Raw genomic sequence first — 15,885 nt, 5'->3', positions numbered from 1 at the left:
ATACGATAACAATCCTAGGTACGCTTTATTTCTGTCACATTTTGTGGTCTGGGTGCTTCCATTATTGCCTGAATTCGTCCCTTGTCCGGATGTAACCCTGTCCTGTCAATGACATGTCCCAAATACACTACTTCAGATTGCATGAATCGGCATTTGTCTTTATTCAGCCGTAGTCCAGCCTCTCCCAATTTCGTCAACACCTTACCTAAGTTAGACAAATGCTCTTGTTCGTTTCTTCCTGTTATTAATAAGTCATCTAAGTAGACCACCATTCCTGGCATTGCTTGCAACAGAGTTTCCATCGCCCTTTGAAAGATACCGGGAGCTGATGAAACACCAAACCGTAGTCTATTGTACTGAAATAATCCTTGGTGAGTATTGATGACTACATAAGTACGTGATTCCTCATCAAGTACAAGCTGTTGATATGCTCTATCCAAATCCAGGGTTGTAAACTGCTGTCCTCCTGCTATTCGAGCAAACAAGTCTTCAATGCGTGGAATTGGATAAGTATCGCATTTCGACACATGATTCACTGTCAACCGATAGTCTCCGCAGATTCTGACCTTTTCATTGTTTTTCAATACTGGAAGTATGGGAGCCGTCCACTCCGAATAGTGAATTGGCTCAATAATTCCAGCTTCGTGAGGTCGAACAATTCTTCCTCTATCTTCTCTCTCAAAGCATACGGTACTTGTCTTGGTCGGTAAAACTTGGGACTCATCGTTTCTGTCACTGGTAATATCAATTTCACACCTTGCAATCTCCCTAACTTCCCACTGAACACTTCACTGTGTAATAACAATAACCCTTCCACTTTCCCTTGGTGAGGGTTTGCCTCCAAAAGATGAGCTCTTCCCCAATCAATTTGTGCTTGCCGAATCCAGTCTCTTCCTAATAAACTCGGGCCAAAGCCTAGTACTACCACAAGCGGAAGAGATAATCGGCGTCCATACGGTCTACCCACACTTTCAACTTTTCACGTACAGGTACCGGCTCCCCAGTTTATGTCTTCAGCGTCTTCTTTGTAACCTTCAACGTTGCTTCACCTTTCTTCCAGACTGACTTCCATGTGTTTAGCTCACAATACCGACACTCGCTCCCGTGTCTATTGCTATCTCGAGTCAATGTTGTCTTCATAGGCTTCTCCTTTTTTTTTGCAACGCGTGAATATTGCCACTAATTCACTCTACCTCCTCATCCTCATTTGTATCAAAAAAAGGAAGCGCAGTACGCTGATGTGTGACTGTCGTGAAGTAGATTGTGTAGTGGATTAGATCAGCTAGCTATAGCTGGTTAACGAATGAAACTCGTAAAGCTACAACAGGTCATGCCTCTTACCCTAAGAAGCAATGAGAGCAGATGTCTGTTGGTTACAGTTCAACAACAAAGTGGCCATTTTGGATAACGTCTAACGTGCTATCTGACTGAATTTAACAGTGTACATTGTTAAAAACAGTCGGGGCAAATGGTGTGTGTTAATTAAACAAGTCTAGACCTAACCAAATGATTGAGGACACTATTCTACATTGCTCTTTCAACGCCAGACTGAATTTAACAGTCATTTTAACGTCCAACTAAATTTAACGACTGAATTTAACATGGATACTTAATTCAACACCAACTGAATTAACATGACACATACGCTACATATGAACAGCATTTGAAAAGCTTACTGGCGATCGAAACTGATTTTCTTGCCAGGACACTTGAACATTTGCTAGATACAATAGCTACAACGCAAAAGCTACCTCACTTGAGATCAGCTCAAAAGCACGCATGTCCGACTGTGACCCTGCACCTTTTAATCATGATGAGCACACAACTCTGGTACTGAAACATATTAAGAGTTACACCTATGTTCTCACCCAAACAAAAGCCTTGCGTGACGACTCTCTTGCTGTGTGCCACACACTGGCCTTTTGCAATATTCTTTAAATTCTCTCCTGGCGTTTCAAACACACCACTTAATTTTCAAATAATTACTTAAATATTTTAATCTACAGTGCGGGACAGCATAAATCCCCCAATGCGCATGTCATTCGCTAAGTTAATTAAACTCGCACAGTTTAAATTTGGTTTGGTGTACTTATTTCAAATTTGGTCCAGTGGTGTACAAGTCTATTAGCTGCATCGAGCCACCTGATTTTAATAAACGTAAGAGTTTCGCTCTCTCAAGGCGAGAATAGTAGACAGGTTCCCGCATTTTACTACAAAAATAGAAATATTGCCGTAGGTGGTTGAGAATTCGATGAAAGATTGTCAGCGTGAGTGCAACAAAACTGCACAAATGAATTTTTGAGATTGTTTATTAATTTTGAGTTTAATTAACCGCAACAGGGGCCCCACTGAAAGCCTCACTTCGCACCCTATCATTTTTTCATGCATGCGCTATTCGAATTCAGAGTGTACCAAACACTATTAGACACACGGGGCTAATCCACAGAAACATATTTTTCTATTTTTCACTAGATGCAGTGTGAATGACACTCAAAGATAGTCATATACTAAAAATACTAGAATTTTAAAAACTGTTTCTCTAAAAAAGAAATAGATATAGGGATTGCATAAAAGTAATAGAAACAAGATCTATAGATAATATGAACCAAAGCCAGACATCACTAGTGAATCCTTCCAACCCCCAAAATGTAAAATGTAGGGAATGTGGGGGTTGGAAGGATTCACTAACGATGTCTGGCTTTGGTTCATATTGTATCTATAGATCTTGTTTTTATTACTTTTTATACAATTCCTACATCTATTTCTTTTTTTTAGAGAAAAAGTTTTTAAAATTCTAGTTTGGGAAGTTTTTAGAGCACAAAAGCGCAACACAGCTAGGGTGTACATGTCTTCATTAGGGCCTGTAAGCATTTTATAAGAATGTCTAAGATTTAGCGTGTTTTCATTAGCGTTAATTAAACCTGTTTATATGTAACAGCTTTTGTTAGACATGATTCTGAGGTAGTTTACTCAAATGGTTTATATAAAGAGGTCTACTGGGTATACGTATGGTACCATGGTATCCTAGCGCACGTTGCACAAATATGGATCCTAATTTTTAGTGTCTTTGCATTGCTCTTTCTTCCGTGCGTGTATAATTGAATATGCAACAGCAGTTGGAATAGAACTTGGCTTAGTAGTCAAAGCCAAAGATCATCACATACAGGATATGCGTTGCAAATGTTGGTTTCCCGTATAAATTGCTATGTGTACGTAATTATTTGTCAATTTCGCTCCTGTGTGCAACGCAGATCGCAAACAATTTCAGACTAGACCGGACAATGGCAAACATGATCGAATTACACAGTTTTGGTCCTAAACTCTTTCATAAACGCGTTCGGCCTATCTGATTGGCTCTTTGTCCATTGTCCCTGGTTGCAATGGACAAGCAATCGCAAATACTGCTCCGTGATTGGCCCTAACTGTGCAATAGCATTGATGACAGTCGTTGGATCAAATCTGCTTGAAAGAAACACAATTTTTAATTAACATTGATTTCGGTTTCTCTAGTCACCAAAAGAATAGAGTTCGGATAATTCTAAAACGTTTTCGCAAGTTTCACAGCCGTACATAACGTACAAAAAAAATATCCGTGCAGAAGGAAAAGAAGAACAAAATTGGCGCATGGGCCTCCGAGGCTAGCAACTGTTTTCTAGGTTGTTAGATGATTAGTGACCAAAACAAAAATATACAAACATTTCATTTCGTTGATTTTGAGAAATGTTAGTCTTCAATTACTATGTTTTCTAAGCATGCAAAAAGACGACCACGCCCCACAATGCTCCAAAACCGGGCCAATCCTACATACAGGGTACACTACCGTACCCTGTGATATATTGATCATGTGATCTAATTTAGATAATACAAGACGGGACTGAAACATTATTACAACATGTCTAAACACTAGCACAATTATTACAACATGTCTCAACAATAGAAACGATAGCTGTATCTGTTATCTACCTCTTACTCCAACGTGTGGAGTGCAACGAGCCGAGCCTCGCCAGTCAAGTATTCCAGCCTGGGTTTACACGACACACTCTGTAGAAGGAAGCCAATGCATGTCACTAACCTGCGTTAATTAGTTGAGCTTGACATGGCTCACATTAGCTCACGTTTGCAATGGACAGAAGCCAAGCTGCTTGCGTTTTTTCTCTATGGCTTTACAACAGTCATATTGAGAATGCATAGGACATCTAGAAGACGTCGCAGGTCTATTGCCAGGCAACTGTTGCGCGCATGCAGCAACAGAGTTCAAAAGCTAAACTTCTTGTTCTTCTTGGTCACTCTATAATTGGATAAGACACGGGTACCTGTCTCCCTCCACGCTATTTGTACCATTTTCGCTGAAAGTATCACTGACGCAGTGGGAGGTCTGGCTATGCAAGACTACGAAATGAGCAATGTGTGGCTCGTTTTCCAGCACACTGTGCATTTACACTATACTTGACCCGAGCCAGCCGGGGCTGGCGTGCGCTAGCCTCGCCCCAGACGCAGTGTGGATTGCAGCCCTGGATGCGCCGCCATCACCTGCTACGTCTGGTTCCCCTTTCTGGGCAGGAGTAAGTATGTGTGCCATACTAATGATATATAAGCTAGGAACAGAGCTTTCGATTGGGCTTTGGCATTGTTCTAGCCTCTGTACCTGTCGACATTGCAATTTTAGGCCGCTATCAAGCGTTGGTAAGAGATTGCAGCTACGATAAGGAGCGTAGGGGTGAAATGGCAGATCAGAAATGGCACTTGCAGTGCATCATATGCCTTTGAACGCGTACACAGGTTGCCAGTTGAAGCTGCAACGACTCCTATGCCTCTACTGTACTGCATTGGACTGCTGCCTGCGTACCGCATGCTACATACAGATCCCAGGCTACAGTCATTTCCTGTAATCTACTACGCCCACAAAGTACACTTGTAACTGACACTACAGTACTACTGTCTGTTCCCTGTAACGGTGAACCCGGAAGTGAGTACTGAAGTAGAGGTCACACCAGGTGTACTCATTAGTGCACTAAGAGCTACTCCAGTTGGACCATGTTATACCAATTATCTTAAATGGTTCCAGTTGCTGATCCGTTGGTCTTACAAGATAATTGGAGAATAGCCATTGCTCCACCCATTTGTGTTTGATATGCACAAGTACTATCCTTCCGTTTCGTTTGTAGGAAAGGCTTCGATAATTTGATAAACAGAAATGACAGACCTAGTGGTTTCTAACGATACCGAGATCATCGCGAAAGTCCAAAAAACAGCAGAGATATTGATGATTTTTAAAGTTCACACTTATGGGGAACAGACAGTAGTACATGTCCCTAGGGACATGATTAGCGCTGACCGAAAGGGGCGGTACCAAACCAGACGTAGTAGTGATGGCAGCCCATCCGGGGCTGCAATCCACATTGCGTCTGGGGCGAGGCTAAGCGCGCAGTGGCCCAGCTAGAAATATCGAGCCGAGCTGGCACGGCTCGGCCCGCGTTTACACGTACCGTATAAGCCGAGCCAGCACGGGCTGGCCCGCTTACAACTGCTCGTGTAACGGTATAACTTACACCTGCAGTACCTCCAGTTCTGGAAAATTGAGTATTACAAGAGCTGCACATGCGTTCACACCGTCGTCCTTCACAAACGAAATATCTGCACCCGCTACAAATCTGAGTGAAGTCAATGTGTCAGCATGAAAGCTCAAGTCGTCGTCTTTCAACACAACTTTCATCTTCATTTCTTGTTGTTGCCTAGTATACATTCGATTCTCACATCATTACGACGTATATATCTCGAGCACGTAATAATACCTAGTCCACTCTGATACCAACTTTTCGTGGTCGCTTGAAAGGTCCGCCATTCTGATGACAAATGGTTGTTGATTTCAATTTTCGTTGCTACGAGATCACAGCTGAAACGATGGCGTCTGGTGAGGGAACAGGGGAAATAGCGACTGCTGATAAGGCACCAGAAAAGGACTTTCGACGGCAACTAAACTATCCTCTCGTTAGAGTAAGAAGTTATCCACGTAGGATTTTGTAGCCTGTGTTAGGCTAATTCACTCGAAATCTCGTTGGACTTGCTTAGAATTCTGATATGAATGAAGAGTTGAAAACGGAAGCAATGGAATTGTGTGTTACAGCAGCGGAGAAGTATTCTACGAACAACGAGGTCAGCTTTCAAAGGGCTCAGTAGGCAATTGCAATGCATGGCTGTCAAACGTCCGTTGTGGAACAATTCCTATTTAATTAAACTGCATGCTAGTATTTACTTCAACTTTCTAAATTCTGTTGTTTAATTCATGTTTGTTGTCAAAGTTATCTGTAGGCATTCTATGTATGGAGTACAGTACAAAATTTCCATTTATTGTCTAACTAGGCAGCAGCGAAAATGGTAAAAGAAACCATGGATAAGAAGTTTGGTCAGGCATGGCACGTTGTCATCGGTGAAGGGTTTGCATTCGAGATCACTCACGAAATGAAGAATCTTCTGTACATGTTCTTCGGAGGCAACCAGGCTATCCTAGTGTGGAAGTGTTCATAACAGACTCTGACAATAAGCAGATAATTACATGTTGCTCATACATTTATTAATTAAAGAAATCATTCGAAGAGTGCCATGAGGTATTTGTACAGAGGAAAAGGTGAAAATAACTTAAAATTTGGGGAATCTGTTGCTCTGCAAGCATATGGTGACAAAAATTTAGTGCTGAGGAGGAGCAAATGTGCCAAAACTAGCAAAAGACACAAAACTGTCTGCCCATGGCATTAGTCTAGGCGGAGAGTCATCTCGTGACCTCTCTACTGTTGATTCTCTCTGATAGTCAGCAGATTGGCTATGACTTTTCGTTGAGTTGCCATGTTGATTGGCGACACTGTGCTGTTGCTGTGAAATGCTTTGCTGTTGAGCTGGTGAAATATACGGGTGAGGTTGAGAAATGGGCTGCTGGGCTGTAGGAGGTGAAGTTGCATTAGTCTGTTGGGGTATATGATACTGTTGAGGTAGGAGATTGCTGGGCTGTGGTGGCATCGGATCATTTGGCGGATTGTATGGGTTGACAATTGCCATTGGACTTTGTGGTCGTGGTAGTGGATTCTCGCTTTGGAATGGAGTATTGTGTGAATTAAATGGGTAGTCAGACTGCTGAGGAGTAGTGGTGGGCTGTGGATGCAATGGCCGCTTTTCCTCATTCTGGGGTCGTTGTATCATTCCTTGAACAGTGGACTTAACTCCAGTCCATAAGTTTGCAACGTTGTACGCCGGTGGTCTGTCGATGTATTCAAAAGTTAATTCAGTGGTCCTTTTCTTGTATGCTCTGTATTGTTGAATTCCCACTAGCACTGCAACAACCACAAGAGCAAAAGCAATCGATCCTACAACTGGAACAGCATAAGATGGTCCTGACGATGTTTCTGTATCACTCACATCTGGAACATCAAACAGGCTCACTATCTTAACAGTATGTAAATTAAGTGCAGTCAAATGGTAGAATACCTGAAACATACAGGCTACACATTGATGACCGAGTGCTGACATTATTTGCAGCTGTTATATTGACAAAACACTTTCCTGCCTTCTGAAAGAAGACTTTGATTGAGGCAGAAGAGTTCACATATCTAGTACAAATTTTATCTGCATTGTCACAGGTTGATATGCAGTATTGAACAGGATAGCTAATAGTGCCAAAACAAGTGAGATGAGTTGATGATGATCGATCACATCTACCTAATACCTAACTTACCTTCCATTGGAAAACAGCTTGATTGTACTGTTTTCTAGTACTCTTATCTCATCTTCCATCTCACACCAAACATTACTGAGAGGATCTATGACAAAGGAAGATATTCATTTTGACATGATTGCAATGTATGGTCACCACTTGCCTTGAATACATATTGTCCCAGATGTTTGACCAGAATGTTCCTCACCAGTTTCATAAGCATTCCCTGTTACTACAAGTGTGTAGTTGTACCTCCCTGGATATAACACTTCTTGAGTTATAACTTCTTCCCCTTCCTTGTAACTACTTCGTTTCCCTGGATGCTGGGAGTTAGTAGAGTCGTGTTTTGGTTTTTGACGGTTGTCTGAACCTCCTTCACTCTTTTTCTTTGGGAAGTTAAACTTCCATTCAAAAATTAGGGAAGTGGTGTCATAAAACCCTCCCGGGTTGTGAATGGTAGAGTAAAAGTCAAATTCTCCAGGTATCGCACAACAACTAGGGCATATTAAGTCTTGAGACCCGCTGTATCGCAATTCAAAATTTGCAATAATTTTATCTGTAAGACATATACATAATGCCCCTTAGAATGTCAGATCAGTAGAAGTCAACGAGGTAATTACCAGTTAGCTCAAATGTTAGTGAAGTCGAATCAATTGGAATTGTGATGACACATCCGTTGTTTCCAATGATGTAAACGTCAACTGTAATGAAATACTCTCCAACTTCTGCATCAGGACTCCACTTATACTGGAGATCCTCGCTCTTTGTACCATTGACTGAGCCTTGTTGTAGTTGAGCCAAGCCACTCGCACAGGTGGTGCAATGTATTTTCCAGTTATACATGAAGTAGGTCCTCAACGAGTCTTCAACTTCAAACGTAAAGTGAGTGTACCCGCCCGGTGGAGTAGGGCTGTTGCTTGAAATGCTCAGTTTAGCCCCTGCAAAGGTGTTGCGTTATCACATATGAATCACGTATATATATATATATTACACCATGTTTAGCCTACGTGTCGCTAGTATCTGCGTTGATTTCTTCGCCACCAGCGTTACTTCATCTTTCTTGTCAAGGTATAACACTGCTAGTTGAACTTCACAGAGACCAGCAGGCGTATCTTCCAGCCATTTGTACGTAAACTTTGCTCGGTACCGACTCCATTTGCGTAAATATGAGGTACCGTTCAACGACAATGTATACACAAACCGCAAGCTGCTATCGCTATTACTATTTCCCAACAGTTGGACCTTGAACGTAGTTGTCCAGCCAGGACGTGCCAACGGGCTGCTGGCTGATATCTTGATCCTGAAATCTGAAACAAACAGACGGTCATATGTTAGTGACCTGCACGCCCTCAGACTTGACGGTACCGCCCAAGTAAGAGTGAAAATTTGATCAGACACATTGACACACACCTCCGAAAGCGGCTGTCGCTTTCTTTCACTACAGCGACTTGTGGTGTGATGGTCAGTCCAACAACGGATGACTTTACGCTTCTAGAGCCCACGAAACAAGAAGAGGACATATCTAGCTTACCTGCATGTCGTCTACCGCAATGCTCAATATCTCAAGCACCGACGAGCATGACAACTAGATAGCACATTATGTAGCACCCTTTAGTAATGAAGCAGATCGCATGATATTCGAACGTTGTTTTGAGCTTCTGGTATAATACAACAGGTCACTTCTGCCAGGAAACTCGGGGTACCACTACTTTCGTAGTCTCGCGTTCGTACCAATGCTACAGCTGAGTACCGCTAGTATTCTAAAATTTTAGTCCAGAGAACACAAAACATCTTACCGTCAAACTGGGCATGTCCGGGTTTTGCACATGACAGATCGATTTTGCAAAGTAGTACAGAGACAAACAACCCGAGCCAAAGCAGCGTCATTTCCAGTACTGGAAACGCGACGTCTAACTAACGATTATACTCACGCCGTTGTCTCATGATACCAAGCAGCATGCGCAAAGCGAACAACCCGTGACAAGTATCCAATCATGAGAGGGTACCGGCACACCACCCAACTCTACTACCGCCCAGTGAACGCAATTCCTTCGTCGCTAGACAAACAGTAAACATCACTGGAGAGGTGAGTAGAACGCAACCTGTCGTGCACGGGTTGAGAGATGGAAGTAGTTACACTTGCATAAACGACAAAATACGCCGCTAGTTTAAACAAGCCTACCTAGAGATGGTTTTTTGGATACCATGATAAAATAGGTCACCAGCAAAACACTACGTGTGACCATGCTCAGCTGTACGTATAGCTTTCAGCTGTTTTTTATCTCTGATTTGTTTCAAATCCAACACAAACTGCCTATCTCGTAGGAGGGCTCTGTTTTGTTTCTCGAGTTGACGCTTATAATCTTGCAGCACGCGGCCTTCCTGAATCAACGAAAGTAACTCGCGTCGTAATTCCTTGTTTTCCTCATGCACTGCTTGTGTGTGATCTCGTAAACAACTGGTTGCTTGCTAGAAAGTAGAGATACTGTACCAATAAGAGAAAGAGAGAAAGGGAGCTCGCCAACACAAAGTTTAACCTCATTAGCTTTTTGCTGCATGTCTGCAACCTTGGCATCAGCATTGGCTTGAAATGTTCGTTTCTCATTAAGAAATGCAGACTTCAGTTTTTGTACTGCATCACTATGTTTGAAACGTTTCAAATCAACCTCTTTCTCCAATTGAGCAATTGCTGCCTCCTGTGCTTCTTGGAGTGACTTCAACAAAACACAGTATTTAATACAGCGCCATCTTGGTTCAAGTGCATTCATTGTCAAGTGTGAAGTAAAACTGTTAATAATTAACCGTATACGTTTCGTCAAATCAAAGTGTACTTCTGTGTTAATACATTTTCTGAGATGTCAAATCAATGCAGTCAGTCACATCAAATTTGGCAACTGCCATATTAAATTCATACCCCCAAATTCATAGACCCACCACTGAAAATGTCACTAATTCATCAGCAAAATCCAACAATTGACACTACCATCAATGTACCTACGGTTACAACTCACTGATTTCCACCACAAATACCATCCCATCCTTGTGTGTTTGCATTAGAATTACCATACATGTTTCCCAGGGCAGTTTGCCCAAATTCATGACAATCAGACAATTCATGTACATACCCTTGGCAAGAAAACATTTACAACAAATTGCAAGCATTGGCTAGATACCTATACTGTTGATTTTCCAACCAATTCCATAGATCTGCATGTATCAATGCCATAGTTATTCCATGTGAAGTGTCCATAACCAGAGTCCACTGATAGAGACTCCTATGGAACTTCCTGTGACCATCCGAGGTGGATATAATATTGGCATGATTCTGAATTCAAAGGATTTGACACAACGCTGATATGATTGGACACACACCTACTAGATTCCTGTCAGTCTGAGCACTGTCTCTGCTGTTAATTTATAAGGAATATTGCACGGTGCCTACATCTAAGACATTGCCTCAAACCTCACACCTAATCCACTGGACAGAAACAAAACTACATGGCAAAACAAGTTTGATACAACATGCCACTTGATGCACGAATGAATAGGTCTAATTTGGAAATGGTGTAGGGAGATTTGCAACAAAGTAACAATCTAAAGGATGCTGCACTGACTTTGTATTCTTTCAAGTCATCAAGCTCTTTGTTAGTCTTGTCCCACTCTATGTCTCTTTCTGCCATAACTGCATGTAAAGCTAAAAGCACATTCAATTAATACAAAAAGTCAAAATACCGGTATAAACACGTATATCAGAATCTACACCATACACTGCTGTAAATTAATAATTCCACAAGTCCCCTCATCATTTCTTTTATAATTGTTACAATCATGTGTTAGTCATTAGCCAGTCCATCTGTCAGCCATAACCTATTCAAGTAACATGTGCAAAAACGCCTTTTCACACCTGAAGTGCATTCAAACTGCATTTGCAGCAGATGTGAATTGGATGCGCTTTCAATGTGTATTTACCCATTTTCATACTAGGAAAACGCAATCCATGTAAACATCAAGCACACCTACCAGCGTAAGGTGCGTTAGAACCCGCATTCATCATGGCTGCTAGTCTTTTCGCAAAGGTAGTTGTCTATCTTGGGTTACAGTATGTCCATCTAGGCCTTGTTGTCCCTAATTAAGGTACATGTACACATTACCCTTCAGTCTGAACAAGTACAAATTACATAGCTCATGTGCAGCGTCATATACTGAAATGCACAAAAGATGTGATCAAAATTTCACTAGTAATATGGTAATCAACACAATGGCCAAGCTCAAATCTTGAATGTATGTGATGCACTTTTCAACCACACTCCATCTGTATATCTTGTAAACAATAGACAAATATATATATATATACATAGACATACATAGATACAGATCTATAAACATAAATAGAAACAGAACAGTGGACCATGACTGCTATAAAAATCCTGCTACACTTCAGTAAACCAGCACTACATGAAATAGTAAGATACTAATGGTACATGTATAAACCACTCCATCCAGAATACGGACAGCACTGCGAGAGCACAAACTTCTGCCACAACAGCTATGTTACCTCATAGTGCCATAAATTCAGCTATAAGCTATAAGAAACAGAACTTTTTAAAGTAACAAGACTTGTTGAGTAGATAATCAAACGTATAGGGGTGAATTGGCTTCCGGTCTGTGGGCTATGTTTGTGGCTGACTGGCTGACTACACCTTGTTACTCTTCAAGAATGTGCCACGTTTCCTGTGGGGCCCAATCACAGAGCAGTATTCCTTTATGTCATGGCTACCAAAGACAATGGAAGAACAGCCAATCAGATGTGTGAAACAATCATGAAAGATCTTTTACCAGAACAGTGTAATCCATGTTTGCGTCTGCCAGATCTTGTCGGAAATACACAATAAAACTTACCTATCTGCAACTGTTATCGCAAAATCAATTGCTTTCATTGCTTACGACATTTATACAGAAACCTAGCATTGCATAACCATGAGCGACATTTATGCCTCATATGTGATAACTCTTATTGCTGTACTTCTACGCCTACAGACTACTTACGAACTTTGCGGATACGTAAAACAACAGTCGCTTCGTAGGATTTTAGATAGATTTACAAGTATCACTCTTAAATGTCATGTTACGTTATGTTACGTTACGTACATCACCCTACGTTAATAAAATACATTACATTACATTAAGTGCTCAGTGTGAATCAGGCCTTAGTTAATAGTACGAGACCATGTCTGAAAAGATGCATAGTTAGCAGTATCGCTCCGAACCTCAGCCAACATTTATTTCTCACTTTCATTAGAACGTTCTTGCTCTCTAGAGACGATTTCAACTTGTTGGCATCTCGACAAAGGTCCAAAAGTGGCATAATCATGTCTTTATTTATTGCAGTATCTTGCGCGTACAATAGTCTGGATGTCAAGGCTTGTTGGTATTTCTTGCTGTTTCGCAACCCATCAAGATTGTAAATGAAAGAAATAGTTATGTATAGTTCCTACCACACCTTCCAAAGTCATGTACCCCTAAAAACGCCAATTAAAGATTTACTATGGTGTATCACGTGATAGCCTCGCAACTTTAGCACTTGTGACCCTTGCTAGTGCTGTCTTCAACTTCAGTTGACAACTTCTCAAAAGCATCGTCTTCAACCGATGCTTGGTCATTCAGGTACGTACACACACACACACACACACACACACACACACACACACACACACACACGCACACACACACACACACACACACACACACACACACACAAACACACACACACACACACACACACACACACACACACACACATATTATATAGGTATATTAATAATATAATTAATAAATTGGTAATACACTAAGTGAGCAAGTCCCAAAGAGAGTCACTAGAAGAATGCAGTTGCATACAACCGTGCACTAAACGAGCATTAAATAACCAGAGTTTCACAGATAATTGTTCAATGAGGTTCTGGAAAGCTTGAGAAAGGGATGTTGTGTTACAGGTGGTAGTCAGGTTGTGTTACAGCCTTCAACACTTAAAATCTCTGGTGAAGATTTGGCCAACATGTGCTTTACTGATCTATTCACAAACCCTGCCAACCTGATGAATACGAATGCCGTTCCTTCAGGACTTTCTCAAAAATCATTTCAGGGCCAAATAGGTGACGTAGTTTATGCTTCTTGTAAAAACAACAGGAGCATAAGAGATCTTGCTCATATCAATACCATCTCGTCCATTCACGCTGGAGCCTGGCTCAGGGCTGTTCCCAATGAAAAACTTGGGCTGGCATTTTCGAAACACAAGTTCATCACATCAATAAGGATCTGGCTGGGACTACCACTATTTCCACCACATCCAAATGCCCAAAGATGTGTGTGTGGTTATATCATTGATCAGTTTGGGGACCACACCTTGAGCTGTGGAAGTGGCCCCTTGCGAACAAAACGAGATGACAGTTTGAGAGATATCGTCTGGCAAGCCCTCCACACCGACAATAGTGGAGTAAAGAAACAACAGCGAATAGGTGGCCGAGATTTTCATCAACCAGGCGACATTTATCATCCTGACTTTACCAATAATGGAAAGCCTGCTTTCTTTGACATAACTGTTAGAAATTCCCTCCAACCCAGCTACATCGTTGCCGCTGCAACCAGTACAGGTGCTGCCGCATTGGCGGGTGAAATGGAAATATATGCCTACCATGATGATATCGTCGCTGCCGCTGGTGGAGAGTTCTTCTCTCTGGCTTTGGAAACCCTACGTTATAGGACACCTTCAAGTTTGAAGACTATATATATATATATATATATATATGAATACGCACGCTTGTTTGACTGAATTCGGCTCAATGCAATGGAATGCATAAATGTAGCATAACAGCTACTCATTCCAAATACAAGCAACACTTAACAACTTTTCTGCGGCTTTAAATTCAACGTTAGGCCAGCACTAAGATTATAATTTTGTCACTTATTAATTTTCTTTTCTGTCTGACAGATGTAACCCACTTTTCTAGATTAGTTGTAAGTATTCTGCTGTGCCTCAACAACGAAGTCGTTTCAGAAAGAGGCTGCTGATCAGCAGCACTTTTACATCATTCTGTTGGAGAATACACAATTACCTCCGACCGTTTTAGAAAGGAGCCTACTCAGGATAGTTCTGTTGATATAAGTCTGGCAATTAACATAAGAGATATGGTAACCTCCCATTGGCCATTCATAAAATTTCTGAGACAGGAAAACGAAACTGCATCGCGTCGTATGTTTGCAGCTTCTTGCAAAGTTTCCAACTAGCAAATGTGAACAATGAGAGACAACCTGTAGCGTCTGGTCGACAGTGACACAAACAGTGTGACAAGTCTAGCAGTGGTGCCTTGCTGGGCGGAGAACCCAAGGGTAATCCTTCCATTGCTAACGTGCAAATATCTCGTGTAGACTACAGTAGAAGTGCTTAGAATTCTAGAAATGCGGTCGATTACTTGTTTGAACAAAATAACCACTGTTATAAGCTTGTTTTACTTACTCTGCCTGCTGACCTATGCAAACGAACCTCCCGTGACAGGAAATCTAGGTACTAGAAATGCTTAGGTGTTTACTACAGACTTTGATTGACGTGTTGGAGACAAACTATCAAGATGACCGCCTAAGAATCAAACTATTTGACGTTCTCTAATAGGAATCTCTTACATGCTAAGTTGTATATGTGACAAAAATGCTAGATAATCTATTTGTCTTTGGGTTAATTCCCTGACCGCTGTTTGCGAGAGAACGGGTTCAACTACTTTGGACCTTTTTCAAGAATGACAACACATCGATTTGATTTGTAGGCAATGTCCTGAGTTTGCATCAAGCTTTTGAAAATGCCATGCAGTTTTACGTGACAAGTGCATGAAACTCAATGCTGGAGGTATACATATGTGAATTGAAGTCCACACAAGAAGAAGCGGACACTCGATTGCCACTTCATGCAAGACAGAGGCGTAACATGGCATGGGCTAGACCAGGCTATGACTAAGCCCCATCATTTGTAGGCGTGGTCATAAAAATTGTGTACTATAAATAAGAATGAGGACCAAAGCTGTTTATAGCTCACCACCCCGTTCTCTGCATGGACAGATTAGATTATTAGTTGTTGGTAAATAATTTATCATTGCATGCATTTATGAAGTATATTTCATTTACAGAATTAGCAGCCA

General features: G+C 41.4%; 2 protein-coding genes across 4 annotated transcripts in view; one reads left to right on the top strand and one right to left on the bottom strand.

The window, feature by feature from the left end:
• Positions 1 to 5,839: 5,839 nt before the first annotated feature.
• LOC134183895 (dynein axonemal light chain 4-like) lies at positions 5,840 to 6,601 on the top strand. Its single transcript, XM_062651474.1, has 3 exons — positions 5,840 to 5,994; positions 6,070 to 6,153; positions 6,361 to 6,601. The coding sequence occupies exons 1-3, from the start codon at positions 5,854 to 5,856 to the stop codon at positions 6,523 to 6,525; spliced, it is 390 nt and encodes a 129-aa protein (XP_062507458.1). The 5' UTR covers positions 5,840 to 5,853; the 3' UTR covers positions 6,526 to 6,601.
• The window catches only part of LOC134183894 (coiled-coil domain-containing protein 166-like), a 10,675-nt gene continuing 1,341 nt past the window's right edge, over positions 6,552 to 15,885 (bottom strand). The window contains exons 1-7 of one of the 3 annotated variants that reach the window (XM_062651472.1): positions 9,499 to 9,921; positions 8,710 to 9,009; positions 8,323 to 8,640; positions 7,866 to 8,258; positions 7,724 to 7,808; positions 7,477 to 7,655; positions 6,552 to 7,409 (exon numbers count right to left, since the gene is read on the bottom strand). In XM_062651472.1, the coding sequence (XP_062507456.1) occupies positions 6,685 to 7,409; positions 7,477 to 7,655; positions 7,724 to 7,808; positions 7,866 to 8,258; positions 8,323 to 8,640; positions 8,710 to 9,009; positions 9,499 to 9,589 (2,091 nt within the window). In that variant the 5' untranslated portion in view covers positions 9,590 to 9,921 and the 3' untranslated portion in view covers positions 6,552 to 6,684. The other 2 variants (XM_062651469.1, XM_062651473.1) reach the window with 2 other exon arrangements.

Source organism: Corticium candelabrum, chromosome 9, assembly GCF_963422355.1.
Source record: "Corticium candelabrum chromosome 9, ooCorCand1.1, whole genome shotgun sequence".
Lineage (NCBI taxonomy): Eukaryota > Metazoa > Porifera > Homoscleromorpha > Homosclerophorida > Plakinidae > Corticium > Corticium candelabrum.
This window is presented reverse-complemented; position numbering and strand designations above follow the sequence as displayed.

Bases quoted from the DNA above. Each gene is read 5' to 3' on its own strand.
- LOC134183895 (XM_062651474.1), top strand. From the start codon at position 5,854: ATGGTTGTTGATTTCAATTTTCGTTGCTACGAGATCACAGCTGAAACG. The intron at 5,995-6,069 runs GTAAGAAGTTAT...GGACTTGCTTAG, and splicing joins TAAACTATCCTCTCGTTAGA to AATTCTGATATGAATGAAGA. The intron at 6,154-6,360 runs GTCAGCTTTCAA...TTGTCTAACTAG, and splicing joins AGTATTCTACGAACAACGAG to GCAGCAGCGAAAATGGTAAA.